Here is a 24,966-nt window from a genome sequence, read left to right as displayed (position 1 = left end):
TTTGTTGAGTGAAGTGCTACAACGGTGCTGAAACTCTCAGAAGGAAATCCTCCTCACTCAGCAGGAGAAAGGGGGGTGGTGCTGGTTCCCCCCAGGGCTGTTGGAAGGCTTTACTGTTAGTGACTCCATTCCTAACTCACCTGCAGGGCTCCCCACATCTTCTGAGACCCCAGGCAAACCCAGGACCCCCTTCCTGCCCCTCCCACGAGAGGTGGGGCCATACCGGGTAGATGGGCAGCCCAAAGGCACCAAATGCCCCCTGGGTCCGCCTCCTGGACTTGGCAGTGGAGCCCACCCCCGCAATCCTCCGCACGGCTCTGCCTGTACCCCATTTCTCGGCAGTATTGCGCATGTCTTGTCTTTGGTGAGAGGCAATAGTTCAGGAGGCTGGGCAGATTTGGTTACAGGGTGTTAACTGCATCTCACCAAATCTCTGCCCCTAATGAGCTGGGAACATACATGCTGGGTTGAAAAAATAGAAAGTAAAACACGAAACTGACTCTCCAAACGTGCTGGGATCATGGACCCCCTTGGAATTGGAATAAAAACTAGGGCCCTCCGCTGGGCCGACTGCACACCCACACAGCACTTAGTATGTACTTCTGGGAGACCGGGAGCCTTAAAGCCCACCCTCCTGAAAGTTCACAGGCCCCTGAAAGGACCTCTGGAGTGTGCAATCCTGGTGTTTACCGACGCAGTGGTGACCCAAGCACTTACTGCCTGTTCCTGCCAGCCATGGCTCTGATCCTCTTCGTAGTTTATCTTATTTAAACCCCATGGTATTATCTCCACTTTATGGCGGTGGAAAAGGAGCCACAGACAGGCTGAGAAACTTGCCTTGGGTCACCCCTGAGCCAGGAGTCGCGCCTGGACAGTCTGACATGGAACTCATCCACCTACTTCTTCTTCTTGTACATGTGTGTTAAAATACATATAACATGTCATGTGTTAGTTGCTGAGTCGTGTCTAACTCTTTGTGACCCCATGGAGCATAGCCTGCCAGGCTCCTCTGGCCATGGGATTTCCCAGGCAAGAATACTGGAGTGGGTTGCCATTTCCTCCTCCAGGGGATCTTCCCGACCCAGGGATAAAACCCACATCTCTTGCATCTTCTGCATTGGCAGGCAGATTCTTTACCACTGAGCCACCAGGCGAGTCCTTATACATAATCTAAGACTTACCGTTTTAAAGTGTATAGCTCAGTGACATTAAGTACATTCACATTATTGTGCAACTACCATCAATATCCTTTTCCAGAGAATTCCCTGCTGGTCCAGTGGTTAAGACTCCGAGTTTTCACCGCAGTGGCCCAGGTTCAATCCCTGCTTGGGGAATTAAGATCTTGCAAGCCACATGGCATAGCCAAAAATAAAATAAAATTAACAAACAAAGCAAAGGAATTACCTTAAAAAATACTTCTCTGGAATGCTTACAACATGTCAAAGAGAAACTCTGTACCCTCTAAATAATAACTCCATTCCCCTCTCCCCTACCCTGTAACCTCATTCCACTTTCCGTCTCTAAGAATTTGCTTTTTCCTGGTGCTTTACATATGGACTCAGAAAGTATTTGTCCTTCTGTGTCTGGTTTATTTCACTTGGAATAAAGTCCACAAGGTTCATCCATGTTGCAGCAGGTGTCAGAATATCCTTCCTTTTCAAGGCTTAATACTCTTCCTTAATATTAATCCAAGGCTTAATACTAATATAGACCACATTTTTGTTATTCCATCATAGAATGACGGACACTTGGGCTGTGTCCACCTTTTTCCCATGTGAATAACGCTGCTAGGAACATGGTTGCTCAGATATCTGTTCAAGTCTCTGCTTTCAATTCTTTGGGGGTATACCCAGGAATGGAATTGCTGGATCATATGGGAATTCTGTTTAATTTTTTGAGGAATCAAAAAAACTGCTTTGCACAGTGGCTGTGCCATTTGACACTCCTACGACAGCACACAGGGATTTCAATTTCTCCACATCCTCACCAACACTTCCTGTTTTCTGTGCTTCTGAAAACAGTCATCCTAACAGGGTACCTTCATCTATTTCTCAGTCTCCAAGGGGCTTCCCTGGTGGCTTAGTGGTGAAGAATTTGCCTGCCAATGCAGGAGACACACACAGGTTTGATCCCCGGTCCAGGAAGATCCCACATGCCCCAGAGCAACTTAGCCCATACGCCACAACTATTGAGCTTGTGCACTAGCACCCCAGAGTCACACTTGCTGAGCCCACGTGCCGCAACTACTGAAGGCTTAGAGCCTGTGCTCTGCAACAAGAGAAGCCACTGCAATGAGAAGCCTGCACACGGAAACTAGAGAGCAGCCCCCACTCGCCACAACTAGAGAAAGCCCACATGTGGCCACAAAGACCCAGCAGAGCCAAAAAGAAAGAAAGAAAGAAAATGTTCCTTCTCAGCTTCCCAAGCCTCAGTTTCCTCATCTGTATGCTGGGGATGATGCCCCTCATGGGGCAGGATCAATGAGGAAACACACATAAAGGACTCAGAATACCACGTGGCCCATCAGAACTGCTCAGCAACGACAGTTATCATTATGGAAGGAGGAAGCCCCGCTCCCAGCCTCGGTGGGGATCACAGAGCTACAAGGGTCAGCACAGATAGAGTAGAACTACATGCTTCCCTTCCTGCTCGTGTTTCCTGTGGGTCAGCGGAGGAAGAGACTAGAATGTACAAAGAGTCAGTGGACCGCCTTCTGCTCTCTCTGGTCCCTCCCTCCCCTCTTTGCCCGCCCCCCCACCAACGTGCACAAAGCCTTCTTCCCTCCTGCGGTTTCTATTCTCATCCTAAGTTCCTTCCATCTCCAGTTACTGGGTGATCAATAGGGACAGGATGCTTATGGAAGAAGACACGAAGGCAAGAAAGGGGAAGGGGCCAAGGGAGGGGGAAAACCAGGCGGGTGCTGGCCAGCCCAGGGCCTCGGGTAAGAAGCCAGACCCCGGTGGTATCTGGGGAAGTTAGTGGATTTCAACACCCACCCAATTCTCAAATGGTAGCTATAGCTCCTGTTCCCTTAATCAGTGATGTATAGGTCAGGTGCACAGGACCTTCATCTGATGCAAGGAAACTCGTTCCACCATCTCCCACCACCACCACCCTGCTTGACTTGAACACCTCCAGGAACGGGGAACTCACTCTTCTTTTTCTGTCCCTGGTTGACTAAGGCCCAGCTGGATGGCTTCCCTGGAGCCTTCAGGAGCTTTCTGGGTGGAAGCCTCGGACGCAGGGCAGGGCCTGGGGGTGAGACTAGGGCAGTGAACACCTCCCTTTGCCTCTGCCCCAGACCCAGAGTCAGCAGGATCGGGGAGGCTGTTTAGCCAGAGTTTGCCTGATTTCGGATCCCAGGGTCCCCGGCCTGCCGGGCTGTGGGATACTACGAGTGCAGCGGCTATGCTGCCAGGACAGTGAGAAGACAGGGACGTCCCAGAGCACAGGGGACACACTGACACACTCGGGAGCTGCCCAGGCTGCAGGTGTGGCTTGTTTCCCTGCACAGGATTTTCAAAGAATTGTGAAGTAGGCGACCGTATTTCAAAAAGCAAGAGATTTCATATATCTGTATCTATGCATGCGTGTTCAGTCATGTCCAACTCTTTGCAACCCCACCAAGCTCCTTTGTCCATGGGATTTTCCTGGCAAGAATACTGGAGTGGGTTGCCATTTCCTCCTCCAGGGAACCTTCCTAACCCAGGGATCAAACCTGCATCTCCTGTTGTCTCCTGCATTGCAGGCAGATGCTTTACCCCCCCTCCCCGCCCCCCTCTCTCTCTCTCTCTCTCTCTCTCTCTATATATATATATATATATCTGCGATGTGCCTTCTTTCACAACTTCAGAGTATCTGGCAACAACTGGTCTCTCCTCCTCTCTCCAGCCACCTAGCCAGAGGAATGAGACACCAGGGTAAGCTCTTCAAATACATCATTTCATTCAAGCCTAACCCCTAGCTGGTGAGGTCCTTACTATATCTCCATTTTGCAGATGGGAAAACTGAGGCTCAGACAAGTTTAGGTGATCCAGCTAATCAGTGATGCAGAAGAGATTCAAACCCTGGTTGGTCTAATGATGCTTCGACCTGGGGGGGGGTCCACATCTCCAACTCCTGGGAGTAACTTTGTAATGATAAAGCCTCTGGGTGTCGCCCCCAAACTTACGGGATCCAGAGCTCTCAGCAGTGGGGCTGGGTGTGCCTGCCTGTCTGAAGCTGATTGCCTGCAGGGCCGGCTGCCCTTGACCACTGTGTTGAGAGAGGAGCAGGCCTTTGTCTCTGCTCCAAGCACCACTTCATTCCTGCTCAAATCCGGATGCTGCCCCAGACGCACTGACTTAAATATAGCCAGCCACCCTCCCCGTCCACACCTGAGGTTCCCCCTGTGTAGAAGGGGAAGATCACACCTGCCTCTCTCCCAGACCTCCAGGAATGGGAGCAGGCGGGATTCCCTCCCCCACTCTCTTTATCTCAGACCCAGAGTGGGCAGGACCTCCAAGGCTGTTTGGCCTGGTCCTGCAGGGAGGGGAGGCAGGTGGTGGACAGCGGTCCCCAGGTGCTATGTGCTTCCTCCCAGCCCTGCCCTGGGGGCCATGGTTCGTGCTCCCCCTTCCTCCCACCATCTGATTTGTACCAGTTCCTCATCCCCAGGGGCCCAGGCTTCTCCCTCTGCCGCCCTCTCCCCAGCTCAGAGCCAGGTGCCTCTGCAGGCCCGCTCCTGCCTCCCCCTCCCATCCAGGTCCCCCTTGAAGCTGGAAATAGCTGACTTGAGTGACAGGGCTAGAAGCAATCACAGCACCAAAAGACCTTTGGATTCCACAGAGATAGACTTGAGCTTGCCTGGGCACTCTTGGGTTGGATCTTGACTGTTTGGAATTCAGTTTAGCTGTGAGATCTACCTATGCCCGCTGACCTCGGCCTCCTTATCTAAAAACACGAGGTGGAGGGGAGTGCTATCCCTGTGGGTAAAGGTCTATGGGGGTGGAGATCAGGTCCGGCTTGCTCAGAGCTCCAGCTTGTGTGGTCTTAGGGATTTACTAATCATGGGGGAATCAAATGACTATAGATTAACTAAGATACATGTGAGTCCTTAGCTCACTGCTCAACAGGAAAGGAGCCCATCACAAATAATAAATCTCAGCTACATCATTAGCACGCTATAGGGGGAGGCACCATGGACTCTGGGTGATAAAATTCTGAGCAAATCCCAGAACAGGTTCAGTTTGAAATCCCAGCACCCGAGAGCCCTGGGTCCCCAGGTGCCTACTCAGGAACACCAGGGGCATCGTCTGGGCAGGCCATGGCCACCTCTGCCACCCCATCCTGCCTCTCTGGCTCCCTGGCACAGCTGGGCTTTCCCACCTGGAATTTGAAAAGCAGCAGCAGAGGAAGTCACGGCCCTTTGCTGACCCATCTAACCAGACCTAATTAATCGATAAGCCAAGTTGCCGCTTTCCTGCCAACCAGCCACCTGAAGAGTACTTACTTTATCTGTGAATCGATTGCGTGCTTTCACCACCACTATGGCTAATCCCCGCTGTCCACAGAGGCTGGGTGCCAACGGGAGCTGGGAGCTGCTGGGCAGGGACCGCCCTGCCACCTTGCCAGGGTGGCATGGGCTCCAGGCAGCTCCGATCCTCATGTTACAGATGGGAAACTGAGGCCCAGACAGGGGTGCAGGGGTCGGAGCTGGAACCTAGCTCAGCTGCCCGCCTGCCCCTCCCCGGCCTTGGTCACCCAGTACCAGCGCAGCCCTCTGGATTTGAATGAGGCTGAAAAGCTGAGATTCTTTTCTGCCCCTTTTGTCCCTTCCCACATATGATTTGCCCCACTTCAGCATCACAGAGTCCTTCCTAAGAGAAAAATGACCTTCACCCGCCTTGAGGTAGGAGGGGTATGGCCGGTCCTGGCTGTCAGCATCCAGCCCAGATCCTGTCACCAGCCCAGACCTCAGGACCCTGCCTGAGCCGCCTGATAAAGTGGAAGGCAGGCCCTTGAGCAGATTCCTGAAGGTGAGGAACCCTCTGCAGCAGTCCGAGGAGGACAGAAAAAAGGCCACATCCCCCAGAAAGGGTGGGGATCTGGTTCTCACCCCCAAACTGCTAAGCTGTTGAGCTGGCAGTTGGGAGGGTCTTAAGCAAACCAGACCATCATATTCCCAGGGCCGGCAGAAGTCACTGTGCTGACCACGGCCCAAAGCCTGGACATAGATTCAAGAAGCGGGAGCAAGAACTTGATCTTTGACCCCCAGCTTCCACAACAACCACCATATATCAGACGGTTTCCAGAACATTCCTGGTTTAAAACAGCCCGCCCCAAGCGAGGGCGGGTTAGGAATCACGGGTGTCCGAACCACAGGCCTCTGCATGTGCACCTGCTCACTGCCACCTGCCAGCCTTGAACTTGACCCCACCTCAAAGCATCGCCTGCCTTTGCCTTGGCCCACCTGGAATCCACACCGAGAGTCAAAGTGAAATAAAATGCAAACACAAGCTGAAAGCCAAAGCCCCACACCGCTCCTGCCCACCCCTGCTCCGCAGGCATGACCACAGTGAGGGGTTAGCACACAGGCTTCCAGCCTTCCCCTACATCCACAGTACTCCTGGGCCAGAACAGAGCTCTTTCCATCAATGTCAACCTCTGTCCAATGTTAAAGTCACAGAGAAATTATGTGTTTGGCTATATCATATATTTCACAAAACTGAGATTATACTATACATACCATGCAGCAAACGATTTTTTGCACTCATCAGTAACTGTGTACAAGGGCAGTCCGTGGAGCCTGCTGTGGAGAGATGCCCAGGTACATTGTCCCAGCTGGACTCTGGTGCAACCCCGCCCAAACTGGCCAATGATGTGCCCTGGCCCTAATTCTGCTCCAACACCCCTGGGTCTCAACTCGGTCTTTCCTCAGCCTGCCCCAGCTCTCTGACACCATTATTTTGACCACTATTTATTGTATTCAATAAGTACTTTCTCAGCATGCGTAACATGGTAAACACGTAGTTTAAATTGTTGATGTGCAGTGGCTAAGTTGTATCTGACTCTTTGTGACCCCACGGGCTGCAGGACACCAGGCTTCCCTGTCCTTCACTACTTCCCGGAGTTTGCTCAGACTCATCTCCACTGAGTCGGTGATGCCATCCAACCATCTCATCCTCTGTTGCCCGATTCTCTTGCCCTCAGTCTTTCCCAGCATCAGGGTCTTTTCCAATGAGTCGGCTTACGATGTAATAAACACAGGTGCAAAGTATTTCTAAGGGTTTCATCAACGTGAACACATTTAACTCATTGCAGCCCAAGGAGAGAAGCCTGCTTGTTATCATTCCTGTTCTACAAATGGGGAAACTGAGGTACAGAGCAGTCCTCCTGCAGAGGCTCACAGCCAGTCTATGGCAGATTCAGGCCATCAGCTAAAGCATGGCTACTCCCAACCATCACACCAACGGTTCTCAAACATAAGTGTGTTTCAGAATTCTCCAGAAAGGCTTGTTCAAACACAGATTCCTGGGCCCCTGCCCTGGAGGTTACGATACAGCAGGTCTGGCATGGGACCTGAGAATCTGCATCTCCAGCAAGTTTCCAGGTGATGCCGACACTGCTGGTCCAGGAACCACACTCAGGGAGCTCTTGTGTTATGCGCCGCTGCCCTTTACAACTGACCCCTTGGTTATGAGCCATAGGGCCTCCCAAAGCCTGGCTCTTGAGTGCAGGGTGTTCTATCTCCGCTGTGGGATAAAGGCCTTGTTCATACTGACAAGCACATGATCCGTCGAACAAACAAGCACATGATCTGTCGAACAAACAAAGTACCTCAGTGTGGAACTGTTTTATCAACTGCAATCTAAACAGTTCCTGGGAATCAAAGGCTGCTTGTACCTCCTATGATGGTCTTTTGCCTTCCCCCAAAAGGGTCCTCAAAACATCTCCTTCTCCAAAGCTGTGAGCAAAGGAATAACTCAGCAGGTATGGACAGCTGTCCACACCCTACATGTTCCAAGGAAAAGTGTGGTCCTTGACTAGCTCCTGGGAGGTAACTTTGAGCCTTGGAATGGTCTGCCCAGTAAGAGTGTCTTGGTTTACTCGGAGCTGGGGGCCACTCCACATAGTTCACAATAAAGATGTGATTTATGGTGGGGACCTTGGGCCATGTTGTATCAACATGACCTGTGGGTCAAGGAATTAGGGGCTGTGATCAATCATATCGCCAGTCAGCCATGCCTATGCAATCAATTCCCAATAAAAACCTGGAAATCCAGGCTCGGGCAAGCTCCCCTAGCTGGGTTACTCCCCATGTGTTGTCACGCTTTGTTGCTGGGAGAATCAAGCACTGTCTGCACAGCTGCCCTGGGACAGGATGGCCGGAAGCTTGCAGTGTTGTCTCTCAGATCCTGCCCTGTGCCCCCTTCTCCACTGCCGATTTTTATCTATGTCCTTTAATTGTAACAAACAGCAGTTGGGAATATAACAGCTTTGCCAAGTTCAGTGAGTTCTTCTAGCAAATCACAGAGCCTGAAGGTGATCTCATGGTCCCCCCAGACACAGTGAAGTGCCCCTCACTGAGTTGGTGGGCAGTTACACCGTACCTCCCGAGCACCAGGCTTCACCCCGAGTCCCACCAGCTGGGCCCAGCTCTGCCCATTCTCTCCAGACTTCCCAGTCCTGTGGCCAGAGGTAGCATGGGCTATATGGAGGGCATTTAGCTTCCACCATTCATCTCCCTCTATGGAAAAATACACGCAGCCCCTTTGATGTAACACCAGGTAAACATTCCAGGTGCCAAGTAATGTCCCAGGTACCAGGAAACATTCCAGGAAACAGGTAACACCCCAGAAACCAGGTAACATCCTGGGCATAAGATAACATCCCAGGAATCAAGTAATATCCTGGGTACCAGGTAATGTCTTAGGAAACAGGTAATATCCTGGGTACTAGGTAACATCCTAGGTGTCAGATAACATCCCAGAAACCAGGTAACATCTTGGGCATAAGATAATGTCCCAGGAACCAGGTAATATCTTAGGAACAAGATAATGTTCCGGGAAGCAGGTAACATCCTGGGAATCAGGTAATGTCTCAGGAACCAGACAACATCCCAGAAACCAGGTAACATCCTAGGTATCACGTAACATTCCAGATTATGAGGTAATATCCCAGGAACCAGGTCGCCCCCGGGGCCTTACCTGCCGGTGACCTCGATGTTGGAGATGGCGTAGAAGTACTTGTAGAGGTTCTCCCGCTGCACGTAGGTGCCGCCCAGCGCCGGCCGCAGCAGCCTCATGCGCAGGTCGGTGAGGGTGAAGAACTCCTTGAGGCCCTTGGCACTCTCCAGCCGCGTGTACAGGTTGTCCATGTTGCGCAGGTCGGGGCCGGCGAAGATGGCGAAGCGGTCCCGCACCTCGAAGCGCACGTGCTTCTCCTTCTTGGAGCCGGCCCAGCGCGAGTACTCCTCGGTGCACAGCACGCGGTGCGCGCCCGACGCCGACAGGTCGCGCGCCCGCCGCGCGGGCATGCCGAAGGCCTCCATGCAGTCCTCCGCGTAGAACTGGTAGGGCTGCCACGTCCGCCCGTTGTCCAGCGACTTCTCCAGGACCATGACGGTGGGCCGGCCGTACTCGAAGGTGACAACCACGTCGTCCGTCAGCTCCACGCTCTTGTTCCACGAGAGGGTGATGTTGGCCTCCAGCGGGCTGGGGTAGCGGCTCCACGTGACGCTCTGCCAGTAGGTGGCCAGGCCCTCGTCCTCCCTGTCGAACATGAGCCGCGGCGGGTGGGCCAGGTCTGGGTTGGAGGCGTCACACTCGTTGCTGCACAGGTAGGGGTTCTCCTGCAAGTTGGGGTTGGGAGGGAAGACCAGAGTGGGCGCTGGCTCCTCTGGGTGGGTGGAGACTGGGAGCCCTGGCCCAGCCCGGCCCCTGCCCCGGTGCCCAGAGGTCTCAGAGCCTGTGCTCCAGGGTCTGGGCACCAGGAAGCCTCTCTTTTCCGAAATCCCTAAAACACACACAGCTCTAGGGCTTTCCCAGAAAACACATCTGTTCCTACTCTAAGCACAGACAAGCAAGAAAGGCGGGAGCTAGTCACTGCTCCAGGACTGTCTGTGGCTCCCCACGGCCTGGAGGATAAAGCCCTCTCTTTCCTGCAATGCCCTGACCTCCTCCCTCCATACCCTGGGCCACCATTCCTGGCCTCCGACCTGAGCACTCCTATCCTCCAAGCCTCCCGTGTCTCTGCCTCTGAGCCTTTGCAGATGGTGTTCCCTGTCCTCCACGTGCCCTTCCACCCTCTGTCTGCCTCCAAATTCCTGCTCACACTCTCAACTCTTGAATTGCCTCCTACACAGAGACGCCTTCCCGACCCTTCGAACAACACAATCAGTAGCCACAGGAGGGCAGTGGAAGAAGTCAGAGTCTCCGGGAGCCGGGCACAGTGTCTCATCTCTCTCCTGTTTAGTGTCTCACCTCCGAGGCGCATGGTGTGGGAGTGTTAGCTCCGTGCCCCAGACGGAGCCACCCGGGCTCGGGAAGGTGGTAGCCCTGGCCCCAAGACCCTGCGAGGAGGAACAGGGGTCTGTCTGTCACAGGAGCTGTCCCCAGAGCATCCCTGTCCCCTTCACCCACAGCCTGGGCACGCCAGGTGTTGACCGGGCCCTCTCAAGGAGGTGCATCTGGTGGCAGGTCCTTTCCGGGTCCCTGGCACATGCCTGGTGGGCCCAGTAGGGAGGACACTGGCTGGGAAAGGCGGGGCACAGCTCCTGCATGCTTCCTCTCCTCCCCACCCCCCCACTTCCGAAAGCTGGCAGCCCACTTCCAGGCCCAGCTGCCTCCAGCTGGGGCTCCCCTCCTCGGTAGTTCAGACCCACCCTCCCAGGTCTGGTCCACCATGTGAACTCACCCGGAGGCCTGAAAATCTAACACAGTGGTTGCCCGGGGTGGGAGAGATGAATGGGGAAGCCCAGGGGATTTTTAGGGCAGCGAAACCCTCTAGTACAATCCTGTCATGGTGGAGAAATGATCCACCTGTCCAAACCCGCAGAATGTACAACACCAAGAGTGGACCTTACTGTCGGTGTGGACTTGGGTTAATCACAACACGTCTGGTTAACAAAGGCGCCACGCCAACGTGAGCTGTTAATAATGGGGAACCTGTGTGGGGAAACGGGTCTTCGGAGCTCTCTGGACTGCCTGCTCCATTTCAGTAAACCTCAGACTGTTCTAAAAAGTAAAGTCTATTCATTAAAAGGAAAAACTGTCACTAAGAACTCCACGCGCCCCAGACCAATTGCAGCCTCTTTTGATGAATATTTCAGGTCCCTGGTTTGCTCAGAAACAAAGCAGCTTGAATCTGAGTTAAAGCCTCACACTCTAAAATGAGGCATTTGGCTCCCGGGGGTGTGGGCGCCTCGTCTCCTGAGGGGCTGAGCCTGCATCACTGCGGCGACCTCAGGCCATCAGCTTTGAAGCCGTTAGTGGAGGGCCAGATCCCAGTCCCCGCCGGGATCCTCGGTGGGCAGGCTGGCCCTGGGGTTTGCTGAGGCAGGCTCCACCAAAATAGCTCTGTCCTGGTCTCCTGGGGTGCCCTGTCCACTCCACCCGGTCAGTCCAGGACTTTTATACCTGTAGCCACTTTCCCTCTTCTGGGGTTTTAGAGAATCATCCCCGATGTCCCTTCTCCAGGAAGCCCGCCTTGTCTGATTCATCTTTGAACTTAGTTCCCTCATTGTGGGGTTGTTAGTGTGTTTATCTGGGCCAGTGTGGTGAAGCGTCCGTATGGGGCCTGGACCTCAGTAAACACTCACCAGTGTGAAGTGAAAGTCGCTAGTCATATCCAGCTCTTTGCGACCTCATGGACTATACAGTCCATGGAATTCTCCAGGCCAGAACACTGGAGTGGGTGGCCTTTCCCTTCTCCAGGGGATCTTCCCAACCCAGGGATCGAACCCAGGTCTCCCACATTACAGGCGGATTCTTTACCAGCTGAGCCACAAGGGAAGCCCAAGGGATAGTTATTATTGTCACCCTATTAATTAGTTATTAATAGAAGATAACTAGATTAATAGTAATAGATCTCATAGTGAATGTTGAGAGTATTCCTGTCCACCTCCAGCTGCTGTCAATCAACCACACCTCACTGCTCCCCTTCTCCACCCCCCTACCTCCCCTCCTTCCCCTCCCCTCCTCCCGGGGTCCCCACTGAAGACTGCTCCAGCCTGTCTGTCATCAGGAAGATGGACATGGCCGGCTCTGCCAAGGGACGGGGGCTCCAACCTGGCTGCGGGCACTAAGCTGCCCCAACCTGCCGGGCCCGCCGGCCCCCCGCCCCCCGGCCCCGGGAAGCAGATGGTCAGAAACCAATGCATCAGCCTGTGTATTTACCAGCCCCGCGCCTGCTGTGGAGCGGGCTTAATCAAGAGCGAGTACAATAAATAAATCCCAAGCCATCGCCAGCACAATTCCCTCTCCTGTCTCCCTTCTTTCTCCCACTGCCCTCCCACCCCAAGGTCTCGGAATTCCATTTAACCATTTAGGGAACGGGGGTGCCTCCTGCTGAAGGCGGCTTCGTGGCCCATGGTCTTTCCTAAGCTCACGCTCTCCTTTTCCTCCTGTTCTGCACCAGGGAGGATTCTAAGGAGCAAGCCTGGGAGGCAAGCCCAAGCCCCCGACCCTAAGCATTGCGGCGTCTGATGGCTGACGGCTCTGTGTGTGAGGGAGGGGCCGGCTGGAGGGCTAGCTCTTGCCAGCCTCCTAAGTCTGCACATTTCCACTCAGCTCTATGAGATCAGATTAACTAATGATGAAACAAACCATCAAGATAAACTGGCCTAATACCAGGGAGAAAGAGCCAGCGATGTTTGGGGCACACCCTTAACTTTTTAGGATAACACTGGAGCCATCCTTTGAAATTATCAAATGTAGTAGTCCTTGTTTCTTTAGACATCTCATGAGTATCTCCACGTACACACACACACACAGATCTTACCCCTGACTGAAGGCCTTGGGATTTGTTATAGAAAAGTGTAACACACCACATTTTCTACTCAGGGGACTCATGGAGCCCCATCTCCCCCGTTAGGAACCCCTGTTCTGGGGTCAGACAGTTGGTTTTAGGGTCTGAAAGCCTTGGGCTCAGTCTCAGCTCAATCCTTTGAGACTCATCCCATATCATGTGAGATAATCTGTATGCAATGCCTAGAAAAAGTCCCCAAATGGTAGCAGTTATTATTAAACAGTAGCTTCATGTACACGAGGTTGAGGGCTTTCTCAGCAACCTTCCCCCACCCTTCCTGGGGAAGCCGGGAAGCTCGCACACGACGTGGACACAGTGGGGACTGCGGGCTCGAAAGCGCGTGAGGATTGCGACAGTCACCGTGTACCCACCAGGGGCCAGAGTGGTCTGGGCCCTCCACAGGCAAGCTGGCCGCATCCTCCCCACACCCCAGGAGGTAGGTCACCTCCGTTTCCCAGACGAGAAACCGAGTAGCTGCCGGCCCCAGCATCACCCGTCATCTCTGGACCCTGCAAGCATCTTAGCGAGAAAATCCTGGGGAAACCGGGCTCGTCCGTCGCTACAGACACACGAAGGCAAGTCACCTGCATGGTGGGGCAGCGAGAGAGATGAAGGGCGAGGGGAGGGTAGCCAGCCTGGACACCAGCACCAGATGAGAACCGGGTGGAGACCAACTTCCTGACAGACACTGAGCACGAGTCTCCTGGACCAACCACGCTACAGAGTAACATTTCATACCAGGCTTTTCAATGAAGAGACTTTGCAACTATCTCTTAATGCTTTTGCTTCTGTGATATTTTTTTTTGTACAAAGGGTGCAGCTGGAGTCAGAGGTGAGGTTGTAAACAGCAGAGATAAGCTACCAGCAAAAAATTCCATGAAGTGGGAAAGCTGACTCTTAGGATAGCAGGAATGGAGGGGACCTGCTTGGAGGATGTCTGGCTACTTGGGCGCCCAAGGAGCCCAGGGACGGGCTGTCACTGGAACTGTAACCAAGTCTTAGGAGGAGGAATAAACAGCTTCATGCAGACTGGTCTTCCCATCCAACGTGTTGGAACTAAATCACACCGTTGCTGGATGCTGCCAAAGCTGGTTTGGGTCTTTGCAAAGCAGTGGTGGGGCAGGAAGGGCTTTGCCCTGGGTAGCTGGGAGGACGAGTTACAGCGGCCTGGCCTCTCACTGGCCACTTGATGGGAGTCACTCCACTGCCGTGAGCCTCAGTGGCCTCCCCACCTCGACCCCCACCACAGCCCAGACCTTGGCACTCCCTGGGGACTCAGGGAAGCTCTGTCCAGTGAAGGGAAGTCCAGTGAGGCTGAGAATGCTGACTTCAAGAGTGGCCCTGAGGATTATACCGGTACCACGTGGCGAGCACTTCGTGTGGCCAGGGCTCATGGGCAGCAGGTGTAGGGAGCGTGTCCAAGGGCAAGCCACGGCCACACTAAGCCCTGTGTGTGCTTTATCCTGGACAATGGGGTCCTTTCGCAAAGGAAGGGGACTGAGCCACGTCTCAAGGTCACAGAGCTCCGCAGTGGCCAAGGTGGGACAGGAAGCCAGGGTGTCGGGCTCAGAGACAAGTCAGGAAGCATGTCCCTCCCCCAAAAGGAAAGGCCGCTGGCGCCCCAGGCCTGCGCCTCTCCCCTGGGACTCGGGTGCCACCGGGGCGTGTGGGCGGCCCCAGGGAACAGTTTAGCAGCTGATGGATTTTTTTTTGAACCTGTCTGCCAGAGTTGCAGGCTGAAATCTCATCCTCAGCCCATCAACCTCAGCTGGGGCTGGGGCATCTCTGGGTGGGAGGCTGGATTTGGGCGGGGAGGGGGAGCTGCCAGGGAGACCCCGGGGCCAGGGGGGCTGGGGCAAGGACACGGAGCATGGAGGTCCCGGGAGGGATGCTTAGGGGAGTCAGAGCAGCACAGAACAGGCAGGAGCCAAAGCGGAGGGGAGCCAACCCACGGTGGAGCTCGTCCCACCCTCCTCCTTGGATGATGCTTCTAGAACTTTGGGGGTAAACTCTCTGGGGCCTGGGCGCTGACCCCTGGGGTCATGGAGTTGGGATCCCGAGCCCCGCCTGTGACCTTGGGTGGGGCCTGGCCCTGTCTGTGCTTCGGTTTCCCTGTTCACGAAACGACCGAGCTCTGACTCTGACCTCCCCAGCCCCAAGTTCCTCAGCGGGGAGGAAGGACGCAGAGGCACCCCCCACTCCCTCATCCCAGGGACAAAGCCAGGGTGCCAGGGGAATTCTCCTTAACAAATTATTTCCTATTTATTGGTAAGAAAAGTTGCAGCGGGGATAAATTATTAACAAATCGGAAACGGAGATTCTGTTGGGAGCCGGTTCTAATTCTAGCTGCCCTGAGGTCTCTAATTCTCTTCTCCCTCCCTCGGCTCCTAACTCGCCTGCCCCCAAACCCCCACCCCGCTTCTCCTTCTGTGGTTTCATTGATCCCAGTTCCGCCTCGAACTCCCCCCCACCTCATCCTCCAGGCTTCTCTCCCATCCCCTTTTTGGTTTCCTTTTCTGAGCACTAAGCCCTGGACAGCAGCAAGGTCACCCCTCCCTCCTCGTGAATCAGCGGAAACTGACCGTGTTATTTCAGGGCCGGAGCGGCAGCTGGCCAGGGAGGCTCCTCTTGAGGTTTCAGGTTTTGTTTCTCATTGGTGCCATTTCTTCCCAGCCTGGCTGTCACTCAGGCAGAGGAAGGCATCTTCCTGGGGCTCATCCATCCTGGCAGTGAGTCTCCAGAAGTCACAGTGACGCCTCATCCCCAGCCCAGACCCTGATCCCAGGCCAGCCATGGTGGGCATCTCCTGGTCCAAGGTCCACCTCGGACCCAGAGTCACAGGGCACCTCCTGAGCCCGGCCAGGCCTGGCCGTAACCAAGGAAAGGCATCTCAGTTCTGCAGAGATGAGCCCTCCACTCTGCTCCTGGCCCCCTTTCACTTTAACCCTGCCCTCATTTACCTCCTTCCAGAACCTTCTGTGATTGACACTAGACTCTGGGATGCAGGGGCCAGGTCTGGCTCACCCTTGCCACTCCCGCCCCCAGCACTGATTTGATAAATATTCCCAAACTCGGTGAGGATCCTTGACAGTTGGCTCTAAGGATGGTATCGGTTGAGTAGTTATTCAACCTGCCCTTCCTAGATCCCACTGCTGCAGCACGCTCAGAGCAGACCTCACCCAGGGAGGAGGGCGTGGTTACCGAGGGGAGTGCGAAGCGACCAGCCCAGGTGCTGTTTGAGCAGCCTGGCAGGAACCTGGTCTCTCAATCCTCCTCCCCTCCCCAGCAGACCCAGCTAGCAAGCCTTCCTGATGACCTGAGACATCAGGCCGTCCTGGTGGACAAGCTGTCCCTGAGTGGGGCAAGGATGCAGTGTCAAACACTCCTTCCCACCACGACTGACCCAGAACGACCATCCATCAGCCGAACAGTCAGAGGGGGTTGGGTGGAGTCTTGCCAAGGTGCTGCCCTGGCTAGACAGGGGTTAATCTCTCCAGGAACTCAAAATTGTATTCCTTAAAAAAAAGATAGACTTCACTTGGTCCTGGGCATATGTAGATTCTTCCCACGGCCAGATTTCTAGGAACGCTTGGGGTGGGAAACTCTATTCCAGCTGGAGTGCCTGGGGTGATCCCTGTGGACCCCCCGCAGTCACCTACTGCATCCCAGTGCCTCACTGGGTACCGCATGACTGACCAGATCCACGTGGGCATCTCTCTCAGACGAGGGATGGCACCTCCTCATTTGCATACCCCTCACGACGGGGAACTCATTACTATAAAAAGCAGATAGGCCAATCTGGACTGCTGGCTCCTTAGAAAGTTGGGCGATATATTTTGACTCGCACTCTGCATATTTCCTTCGCTCCAGCCCCACTGTCTTCTACGCATTTCTCCTCGTTTTCTCTGGTTATGCAGTAAACAGTTTCTAATTGATTAGAGAAAGGAGACTGAGAGGCAGATTAGCCCAGGCCTTCCTCCTCCCCCACGCTAGGAGCGCAAATGCTTTCCCACCAGGGCCAGCGGGCGGCTCAGCCGCTCCTCCCCGCCTCCTCCCCACGCGCACAGACTCCACCTGTTCATCCAAGGAGCCGCCCGCCTGGCAGCTGCCCGGGCCTCCCTCCGTCCTGCCAGCCCACCCCCACTCCCCATCCGAGGCTCTCGCCACCCAAACAGCCCAACGCTTTTGTTGAACGCTGTTTTAAAAAAGTAAATAAAAAGTACATCAGGGGAGAGGGAACGACAAAAGAGGGAGAAAGCAGGGATGGGGTGGGGGGAGGGTGGGAGGGTGCAGAGAGGCAGAAAAGCTGCATTCAGAGAAGCTGGGTGAAGTGCATTATTGATTCAGGACTTAGAAAATGCTTAGAGCGAGGGAAAAGCGTCCTGCTCTTTAAAAGCTTGTGCAAAGCAGAAGCTAGACACCGGCAGCCTTCCCAAAGAGGGCCTGCTCTGCTGACATGAATATTTTATCACGGAGGGGGAAAAAAAAAGTGGCCTGGAGGAGTCAGTGCCAGGTGGGGATGGGGGGCAGGGTGGCCCCCTCCGAGGGGCCAGGCTGGGACGCCCAGGGGAGCCGCCCTCCCCAGACCCCGGGGCCTTGCAGAGCCCCTCTCCGGCTCTCTGCAAGCTGCCCCTGGCTTTCCTGCTGAAGAGCCATGGGGCCCAAAAGAGGCCCAGGAATGGTGGGGACACTGGTGAAACAGGGGAGCCCGGGAGGGTCCAAGTGGGTTGAGGTTGAATGTTCACTGAGCCTGGCAGCCCCCGCCCCTAACCTTTGCCCTGTCCATCCCCTGCCCTGCCACCCCCTTGGCCTCCCCGCCCCGACTCAATCTGGAGAAACACCTCCTCCTCCCCCCAGTTTCAGCTCCTGCGACACCCCAGAGCACTCTCTCCATAAATTCCAAACCCAAGCTGGTCCAGGCATGGAGACCAAGATTCTTCGGGTGAAACTTCCTTTCCTCTAGTCTCATAATTATTTTCAAAAGGGAGAAACAGAGGCACCGATAGGTTAGAAAACCTATTCAACATCACTTTGCTGAGAAAAGGGCAGAACTGGGGTTAGAAGCTTGAAAATAATAGACTGTCGAGAGCCCGCTGTGCTACCTCCTGCTTCCCTGGTGTGGAGTCGGCCCTTGGTTTAGGGAAGATGAAATGAACTTTGTGCCACGGATGTCTTTGTCTGCAAAACGTATACCGGACTTCCCTGGTGGTCCAGTGGTTCAGAATCTGCCCGCCAATGCAGGGAACACGGGTTCGATCCCCGGTCCAGGAGGATCCCACATGCCGGGGAGCAACTAAGCCCGTGTGCCACAACTGCTGAAGCCCGAGCACCCTAGAGCCGGTGCTCCGCAACAAGCGAAGCCCCCGCAATTAGAAGCCTGCATGCCACGACTAGAGAGCAGCCCTCACTTCCCCAAACTAGAGAAAGAGCCCGTTCAGCAACAGAGACCCAGCACAGCCTAAACAAACAAATTTAGAAAATTAAAACACAAGTAAAACTCTAACAGCTCATTTTATGATCTTATTGAGGCCAACTTCCCACCTTATTTTGGATCCTCAAGTTTCCCCTTCCTTTCTTGAACCTTACCAGCTCAGCCTGGCCCACCTGCATCCCTCTGTCCAAAGCTCCTCCCCTCCCCTCCTCTGCAGGTGTCTGCCACCCCTCCCTTCCTCCAACAATGCCCTGGCCCCCACCATGCCCTTCCCCAAGACGGGCATCTCGTCAGTTTTCCTTAGCGACTTGTTTGGTTAATTACGGTACGGGCCCTCCCCACTGTGTGCTCTGTGAAGGCAGGCGGGGGCCTGTCACGTGCAAGATGCTTAACTAAGGTTTGCAGAGTGACCCCCTCCCTGGGTTGCCTCTCCAGGTCCTTTGCGTTGGGAAGGTGGTGTCAGGCCTAGACGCAGCACCCAGACGGATGGAACCTGCCTGAACCAAGAGCCACAAGAGCCACAAGTCAAGACTTTCTAGATTTCTTCTTGTTGGTCTCTGAGAAGTCAAGAAGTGGCCAGGTAGAGGAAAGAGAAAGAAGTGGCTGGTTTGCCTCAGTCCCTGGCATGCCTGGACAAATGTATTCTCTATGGATGAAGCCCTTGGTGGGAATGGGAGTGGCAAGACTGAGCCGGCAAGGTTTCATTCATTTACTCCTTTACTTATTCAACAACTATCTCTAAAGTCCTCTGTGTGCAAGATGGCCCTGAGGAAGCAGTCATCAGAACTGGCTGTCCGTCAAAATCCTTGGGAAGAGGAGGGGGATAAGAATATTTCTGGGCCCTAAGACCGGAAATTCTGCTCCAGATTGAAAGTGAACCAACCTACCAACCAACCAATTAAAACCTGCTGCGGTGACTCAGATGCCTGGCCAGGTTGGGATGCCTGGTACAGCTGATCCAAAGAAGGGCCCGTGAACAGTGACGTCAGCCCAGCTGCCATCATCACCCCTGCTTTATGGGCGAGGGGACTGAGGCCCCCGGAGGTCAGGCACTGACTCAAAGTCATATCTGCAGTAACCTGGGCACTTTTACCTGTTATGTAAGCATTTTAAAATATTTATTTATTTGTGAGGCTGCAAGGGGTCTTAGTCACAGCATGTGGGACCTTCGATGTTCCTTGCAGCAGGTGGGATCTTTCGTTGTGGCATGCGGGATCTGTTCCCTGACCAGGGATCAAACCCAGGCTCCCTGCATTGGGAGCCCTGAGTTTTAGCCACTGGACGACCAGGGAAGTCCCCCTTGTGGGAGCACTGACCACTGTGTTGTGACCTCCAGAGTATGGCACAGATGACAAACCCGGAGAGGAACTGGCTGGGAGGGTCAGGAAGGCTTCTGGAGGAGGTGAGCTTTCAGAAGGACAGGTCCAGAGGATGGGCGGATGGACATGGACGGGAGGAGGGAGACCCGCCCGGGCGGTGAGGAGGACGCCCTGTGTAGCAGGATCAGTGAACATGCAGGAGCCGTGGGGAGAGAGGGGTTAATGAGCTGGGTTGGACCAGGAGCCTGGTGGGGAGCTGGAGATAAGGCCAAAGGGGAGGCCTGGAGCCAGCATGCATTCTTGACATTTAGCAGCTGCAGGGAAAGCCCTGATCCTGGCTGGGCAGCCTCCTTCCAGAAAGAAAGGGGAAGAACCTGGGGACACAGGACAAGGCAGGAGCCAGCACCCTTCAAGTCCCAGGAAGCCAGAGCAAGGACGGGGTGCCCAAGGCTTGGATGTAAGGAAAAATCCTGAGAGCAACCTCTCTCCCGCTCTGGCCTTTGAATTAAAAAAATAAAAAGTGAAAAAAGATGCTTAAGATTGAAAGACAAGATGCTTATAGCTGGAAGGGAACCAGTGTGGTCCTGGGCAAGACTGAAATTTGGTTCTCAAACTTGGCTGTATCCTGGGACCACCTGGGAAGCTTGAGTAAATCCTTAGCCCAAGCCCACCCCAGAGACTCTGGGGTAGGTGGTGGGGCTGCAGTCCAGCAGGTTGCGGGGATGTTAAGAGCCCCCAGGCGAGTCCACTGACTGGCTCAGCTGCGGACCACTCCAGTGGTGGGGGGCCCGGACGGAGCCAAAAGTCTGTACAGCTCCCTGGGCCCTGCCTCCTCCACTCCTCTGGAGGCCCAGCTGCCCGTCTGGGATTGGGGCCTTTAGGAAGGCTGTCCCGAGGGTTAGGGGACATGGAGCTAAAGGAAGAGAGCCCCACACCTGAACCTCCATTCCTGCTGTGGGAACACCCTGACAGCGGTCCTCAGGCTGACTCACCTGGGGGCACCCCAGACAAGCCACATCAGGCCCTCGGGGGAGGGTCCCTCCCAGGGAGTAACCATCAGGCTTCCCAGGAGACTCCCATGTGCAGCCAAGGTCGAGGCCAGAGGACCCTGCAATGGGACATTTCTCCATCATGGGGCGGCCCCTGGCTCCGCGCCCCGCTTTCCTTCCCTTCCTCACCCCCCGTCCCCAGTCCCTTGAGGACCTCAGGTGGGAAGGGGAGGGCTGCCTGGGGCAGGCGGACGCCTCGATTCCCCTTCTCCCCACACTGCAGTCCCCTCCACCCTCTATTTTTAGGTCCATTATTGTCCATTCTTGGGTGTATTTTTTTTTTTTTCTACTCCTTCCCCAGAAAAAAACAGATCAGATTCCTCCAGGCAAAGCCATCTCGTCTCCCCCGGAGCTGGTACGTGGGGCACGCCAATAGACATGAAATAAGTGAATTATCAAGTAAGTAGATTAGCAGACTCCGTGGTGTCTCAGAGGACAGAAGGGGTGGGCAAAATGCTCCGGTCCCTCCTCCCCAGCCCTCCTTCCTTGGGCAGCCAGGGCGTGCTGGGGGAGGAGAGGCAGACAGGGACAGTGCACGCCCACGTGTACGTGAGCACACACACATAACAACCGCCTCAGTCTAACCGTGAGAGAGATTCAGAGTGCCTCAGGGCAGCTGAGCAGCCTGGTTAGGAGCCAGGCACTGGGTCCAGGCAGCTGGGGGTGGAGGCACCAGGCTCCTCTTCTTAGGAGCTGTGTGACTTTGGGCAAGTGACTTAACCTCTCTGAGCCTCGGGTTCCTCATATTCAAGATGGATATAAATACAGGATCTGTTCTTAAGTGTCCCTGGAGGGTTCAATGAGCTACATTAGGTCAAGGGCTCGAGAGGCAATACACACTCAATAAATGTAAGCTGTTGCTGGTCTGAGGAGCTTCCCAGATGGCTCAGTGGTAAAGAGTCTGCCTGCCAGTGCAGGAGATGCAGGAGACATGAGTTCGATCCCTGAGTCGGAAAGATCTCCTGGAGAAGGGAATGGCAACCCACTCCAGTATTCTTGCCTGGGAAATCCCATGGACGGAGGAGCCTGATGGGCTGCAGCCCATGGGTCGCAAAGAGCCGGACACAACTGAGTGAGCACGCATGCCGCTGGTCTGCAGAGGTGGATCAAGAAGATGCTCAGACAACAGACCCAGTCAGTTAAGAAGACAAACGGCAGTTTTCCTGAGTTTAAGGGCTCCCAGAGGTGCCACAGGGGCCCAAGGGTGGACTCAGAGTGGTCTGGGAAGCCTGTGAGACTTGCAACTGTGTGTGTGCATTGTTCTAGGAAGAGCTCCCTGGGTTCTCAAAGGGGCTGTGACCCCTCCAGGGTAGGAGGCCCTGCCCTGGGGTTTGGGGCTGAGATGTGGTGGGGTCCAGCCTTTGTCCATCCGCTCTGGGTCCCCAAATGCCTGGGATGTTACTGCTCTCTCCACGCCTCCCCGTCTTCCTCTCTCTAAGTATCAAAGTCCCGAAAGCCAGAAGCAGAATCTGGGGATGCAGTGTGACCTGGAGGGTGGATACGCAGACCCCCTCTGGGGAAGGCGGGAATTTACATCCCAAAGTGGGGCGAGACCTGAGGGCACCCAGCCCCTGGCAGTCAATCCAGTGTGGAGCCCAGACCCAGCATGATGCCGGCCCCAGAGCTGTTGGCCAGGGGTTCTCGATCGTGCCTGGGCTGGGGACGGGAGTGTGCCTGTGGCCTGCTGGCTTCTCCTTCTGCTGTCACCTGCCTTTGCTAGTTCTAGATGCTCCAGCCGGAGGGGACAAGTCGAGGACCTGCAGTCCCTTGAACAGGCATTGTGAGCTTTCTGTGGGCTCAGGTAGAGGGGGCGCTGCTGCAGCTGATGAAGGGTCCCAAGGTTACCCAAGGCTCCATCTCTCATTCACCTCCTTTCCACCTTTTGCCTGACAACAGATTTCCACTATAACTGAGGGGCAATGCCCGGGTTTTGTTTCATTTCATTTCCCTGGTTGACACTTGGAGTCGGACGAACAACTCAGGCAGCAGAAGGAGCTGGAATGAGAGACTGAGGGGGTCCAAACAGTCCCAAAACCCCCAGGACAAACTGCTGTGAGAGAAGGGTGTCTGGTCTTTGGAGATGGGCCCAGGGCCCTTTAATAGGAGAGGGAAGCTCTGAAAGCCCCAGGCGTAGATCTGAGGGGCCCATAAACTTGGATTTAATTCCTTCCTACCTATGAGACCTTGAGAGGTGAGGTGACCGCGGGTCCCCATGGACAGCCGGTCAGACTTTCGACAAGGCAGCATGGGACAGTGGCCAAGGCCCCAGAGACAGGTCCTGGCCTTGTCACTGCTGTGCAAACTTGGGTAAGTCTCTGCAGCTCTCTGAGCCTCCCTCTCCTCACCTCTCTGAGCCTCCCTCTCCTCGCCTCTCTGAGCCTCCCTCTCCTCGCCTCTCTGAGCCTCCCTCTCCTCGCCTCTCTGAGCCTCCCTCTCCTCGCCTCTCTGAGCCTCCCTCTCCTCGCCTCTCTGAGCCTCCCTCTCTTTGCCCCTCTGAGCCTCCCTCTCCTCGCCTCTCTGAGCCTCCCTCTCCTCATCTGCAATACACCCGTCCCAGTGTTGTGGACAAACACAAATGCTATGCACAGTGCTCTGCAGGATGCCTGGAGCACAGGGAGGTCTCGGGAGAGAGCAGACTAATCCTGCAATATGGGGCGGGGAGAAAAAACACTAGCAGGTGGTGAGACACGAGACACACAAGCGTGTCCCCAGCTCTCAGCTCCTGAAGCTCCCAGCTGAGGACTGGGCCGCACACACCCTGCTCCTGACAGTGGAAAGTGACCACCGAGGCTGACTTGGCCACGATCCCTAACGTTCTGCCCACCAGCCTGCCTCCTGCCCTGGCCTGGCCCATCTGCCACAAACATCCCCTTCTGGTCCACTTCAATGGCGCTGCCACGGCAAGAACCATGACTTGTGGGCGGGCCGGGGCAGAGGCCTTTAGAAGCCCCAAGGCCTACGAGAGCCGACTCTGAGCAAGACTGGGTCATGGGAGGCTGCACCCAGGCAGAGAGTGCACCTTCACAGGCCAGAGAGCAAACTGTGACCTTAAGGCCACACCTGCCCTGAAGGTGCCGCTCAGGCACTTCTTGGGAGGCTAGCCACCAAATGCTGCCACGGCAAAGACCCAGCACGGCCAAGAAAAAAGAAAACTCGACAACAAACAAGAAACCCCAAAGGGCACAATCCAGAGAGTGAAAGATGATCTGTAGAGTGGGGGAAATATTAGCAAATCACACGCCTGATAAGGATTTAGTATCTGGAATATATTAAAAAACACATACAACTCAACAACCAAAGACAGCCCAATAAAAAACTGGGCAAAAAGACTTGAATATACATTTGTCCAAAGAAGATGTACAGATGGCCCATGAGAACATAATACCAGCATCATTAGTTAGCTGCTGCTGCTGCTGCTAAGATGCTTCAGTTGTGTCTGACTCTTAGCGACCTCATGGACTGCAGTCTTCCAGGCTCTTCCGTCCATGGGATTCTCCAGGCAAGAGTACTGGAGTGGAGAAATGCAAATCAAAGCCCTAATGCAATACCAGTTCACACCGACTGGGTTAGCCGTTATAATAAAAAAGAAAACTGGAAAGTAACAAGTGTTGGCAGGGACACAGAGAAATTGGACCCCTTGTAACAGTGCTGGTAAGAATGTAAAATGGTGCAACTGTTCTGAAAACAGTTTGGCAGTTGCTCAGAAACTTAAATCTAAAATTACCGTGTGTGCCTGTGTCGGTCTCTCAGGCGTGTCTGACTCTCTGTGGCCCCGTGGACTGTAGCCCGCCAGACTCCTCTGTTTATGGAATTCTCCAGGCAAGAATACTAGAGTGGGTTGCTATTCCCTTCTCCAGGGGATCTTCCCAACCCAGGGATCAAACTCAGGTCTCCCGCATTGCAGGCAGAGTCTTTACCATCTGAGCCACCAGGGAAGCCCAATATGACCCAGCAATTCCCCTCCTAGGTATAGCCCCAAGAGAAATGAAACCATGTGTCCGCACAAAAACTTGTACATAAATGTTCATAACAATATTACTCGTAATAGCCAAAAAGTGGAAACAATCCACATGCCCATCAACTAATGAAGGCATGAACAAAATGTGGTCGAGCACGCCATGGAATGTTACTCAGCCAGAAAGCAGGACAAGGTACTGGG

General features: G+C 54.5%; 1 protein-coding gene across 7 annotated transcripts in view; it reads right to left on the bottom strand.

Moving 5' to 3' along the window:
- Window positions 1-24,966, bottom strand: part of NTNG2 (netrin G2) — a 71,856-nt gene that overhangs the window by 32,752 nt on the left and 14,138 nt on the right. For all 7 annotated transcript variants that reach the window (XM_061433945.1, XM_061433942.1, XM_061433940.1 and 4 more), the window contains one exon: window positions 9,189-9,832. In XM_061433945.1, the coding sequence (XP_061289929.1) occupies window positions 9,189-9,832 (644 nt within the window). The remainder of the gene's footprint in view (window positions 1-9,188; window positions 9,833-24,966) is intronic.

This window comes from Bos javanicus, chromosome 11, assembly GCF_032452875.1.
Source record: "Bos javanicus breed banteng chromosome 11, ARS-OSU_banteng_1.0, whole genome shotgun sequence".
Classification (NCBI taxonomy): domain Eukaryota; kingdom Metazoa; phylum Chordata; class Mammalia; order Artiodactyla; family Bovidae; genus Bos; species Bos javanicus.
Note: the sequence above shows the minus strand (reverse complement) of the source record. Positions and strands in the feature narration are given on the sequence as shown.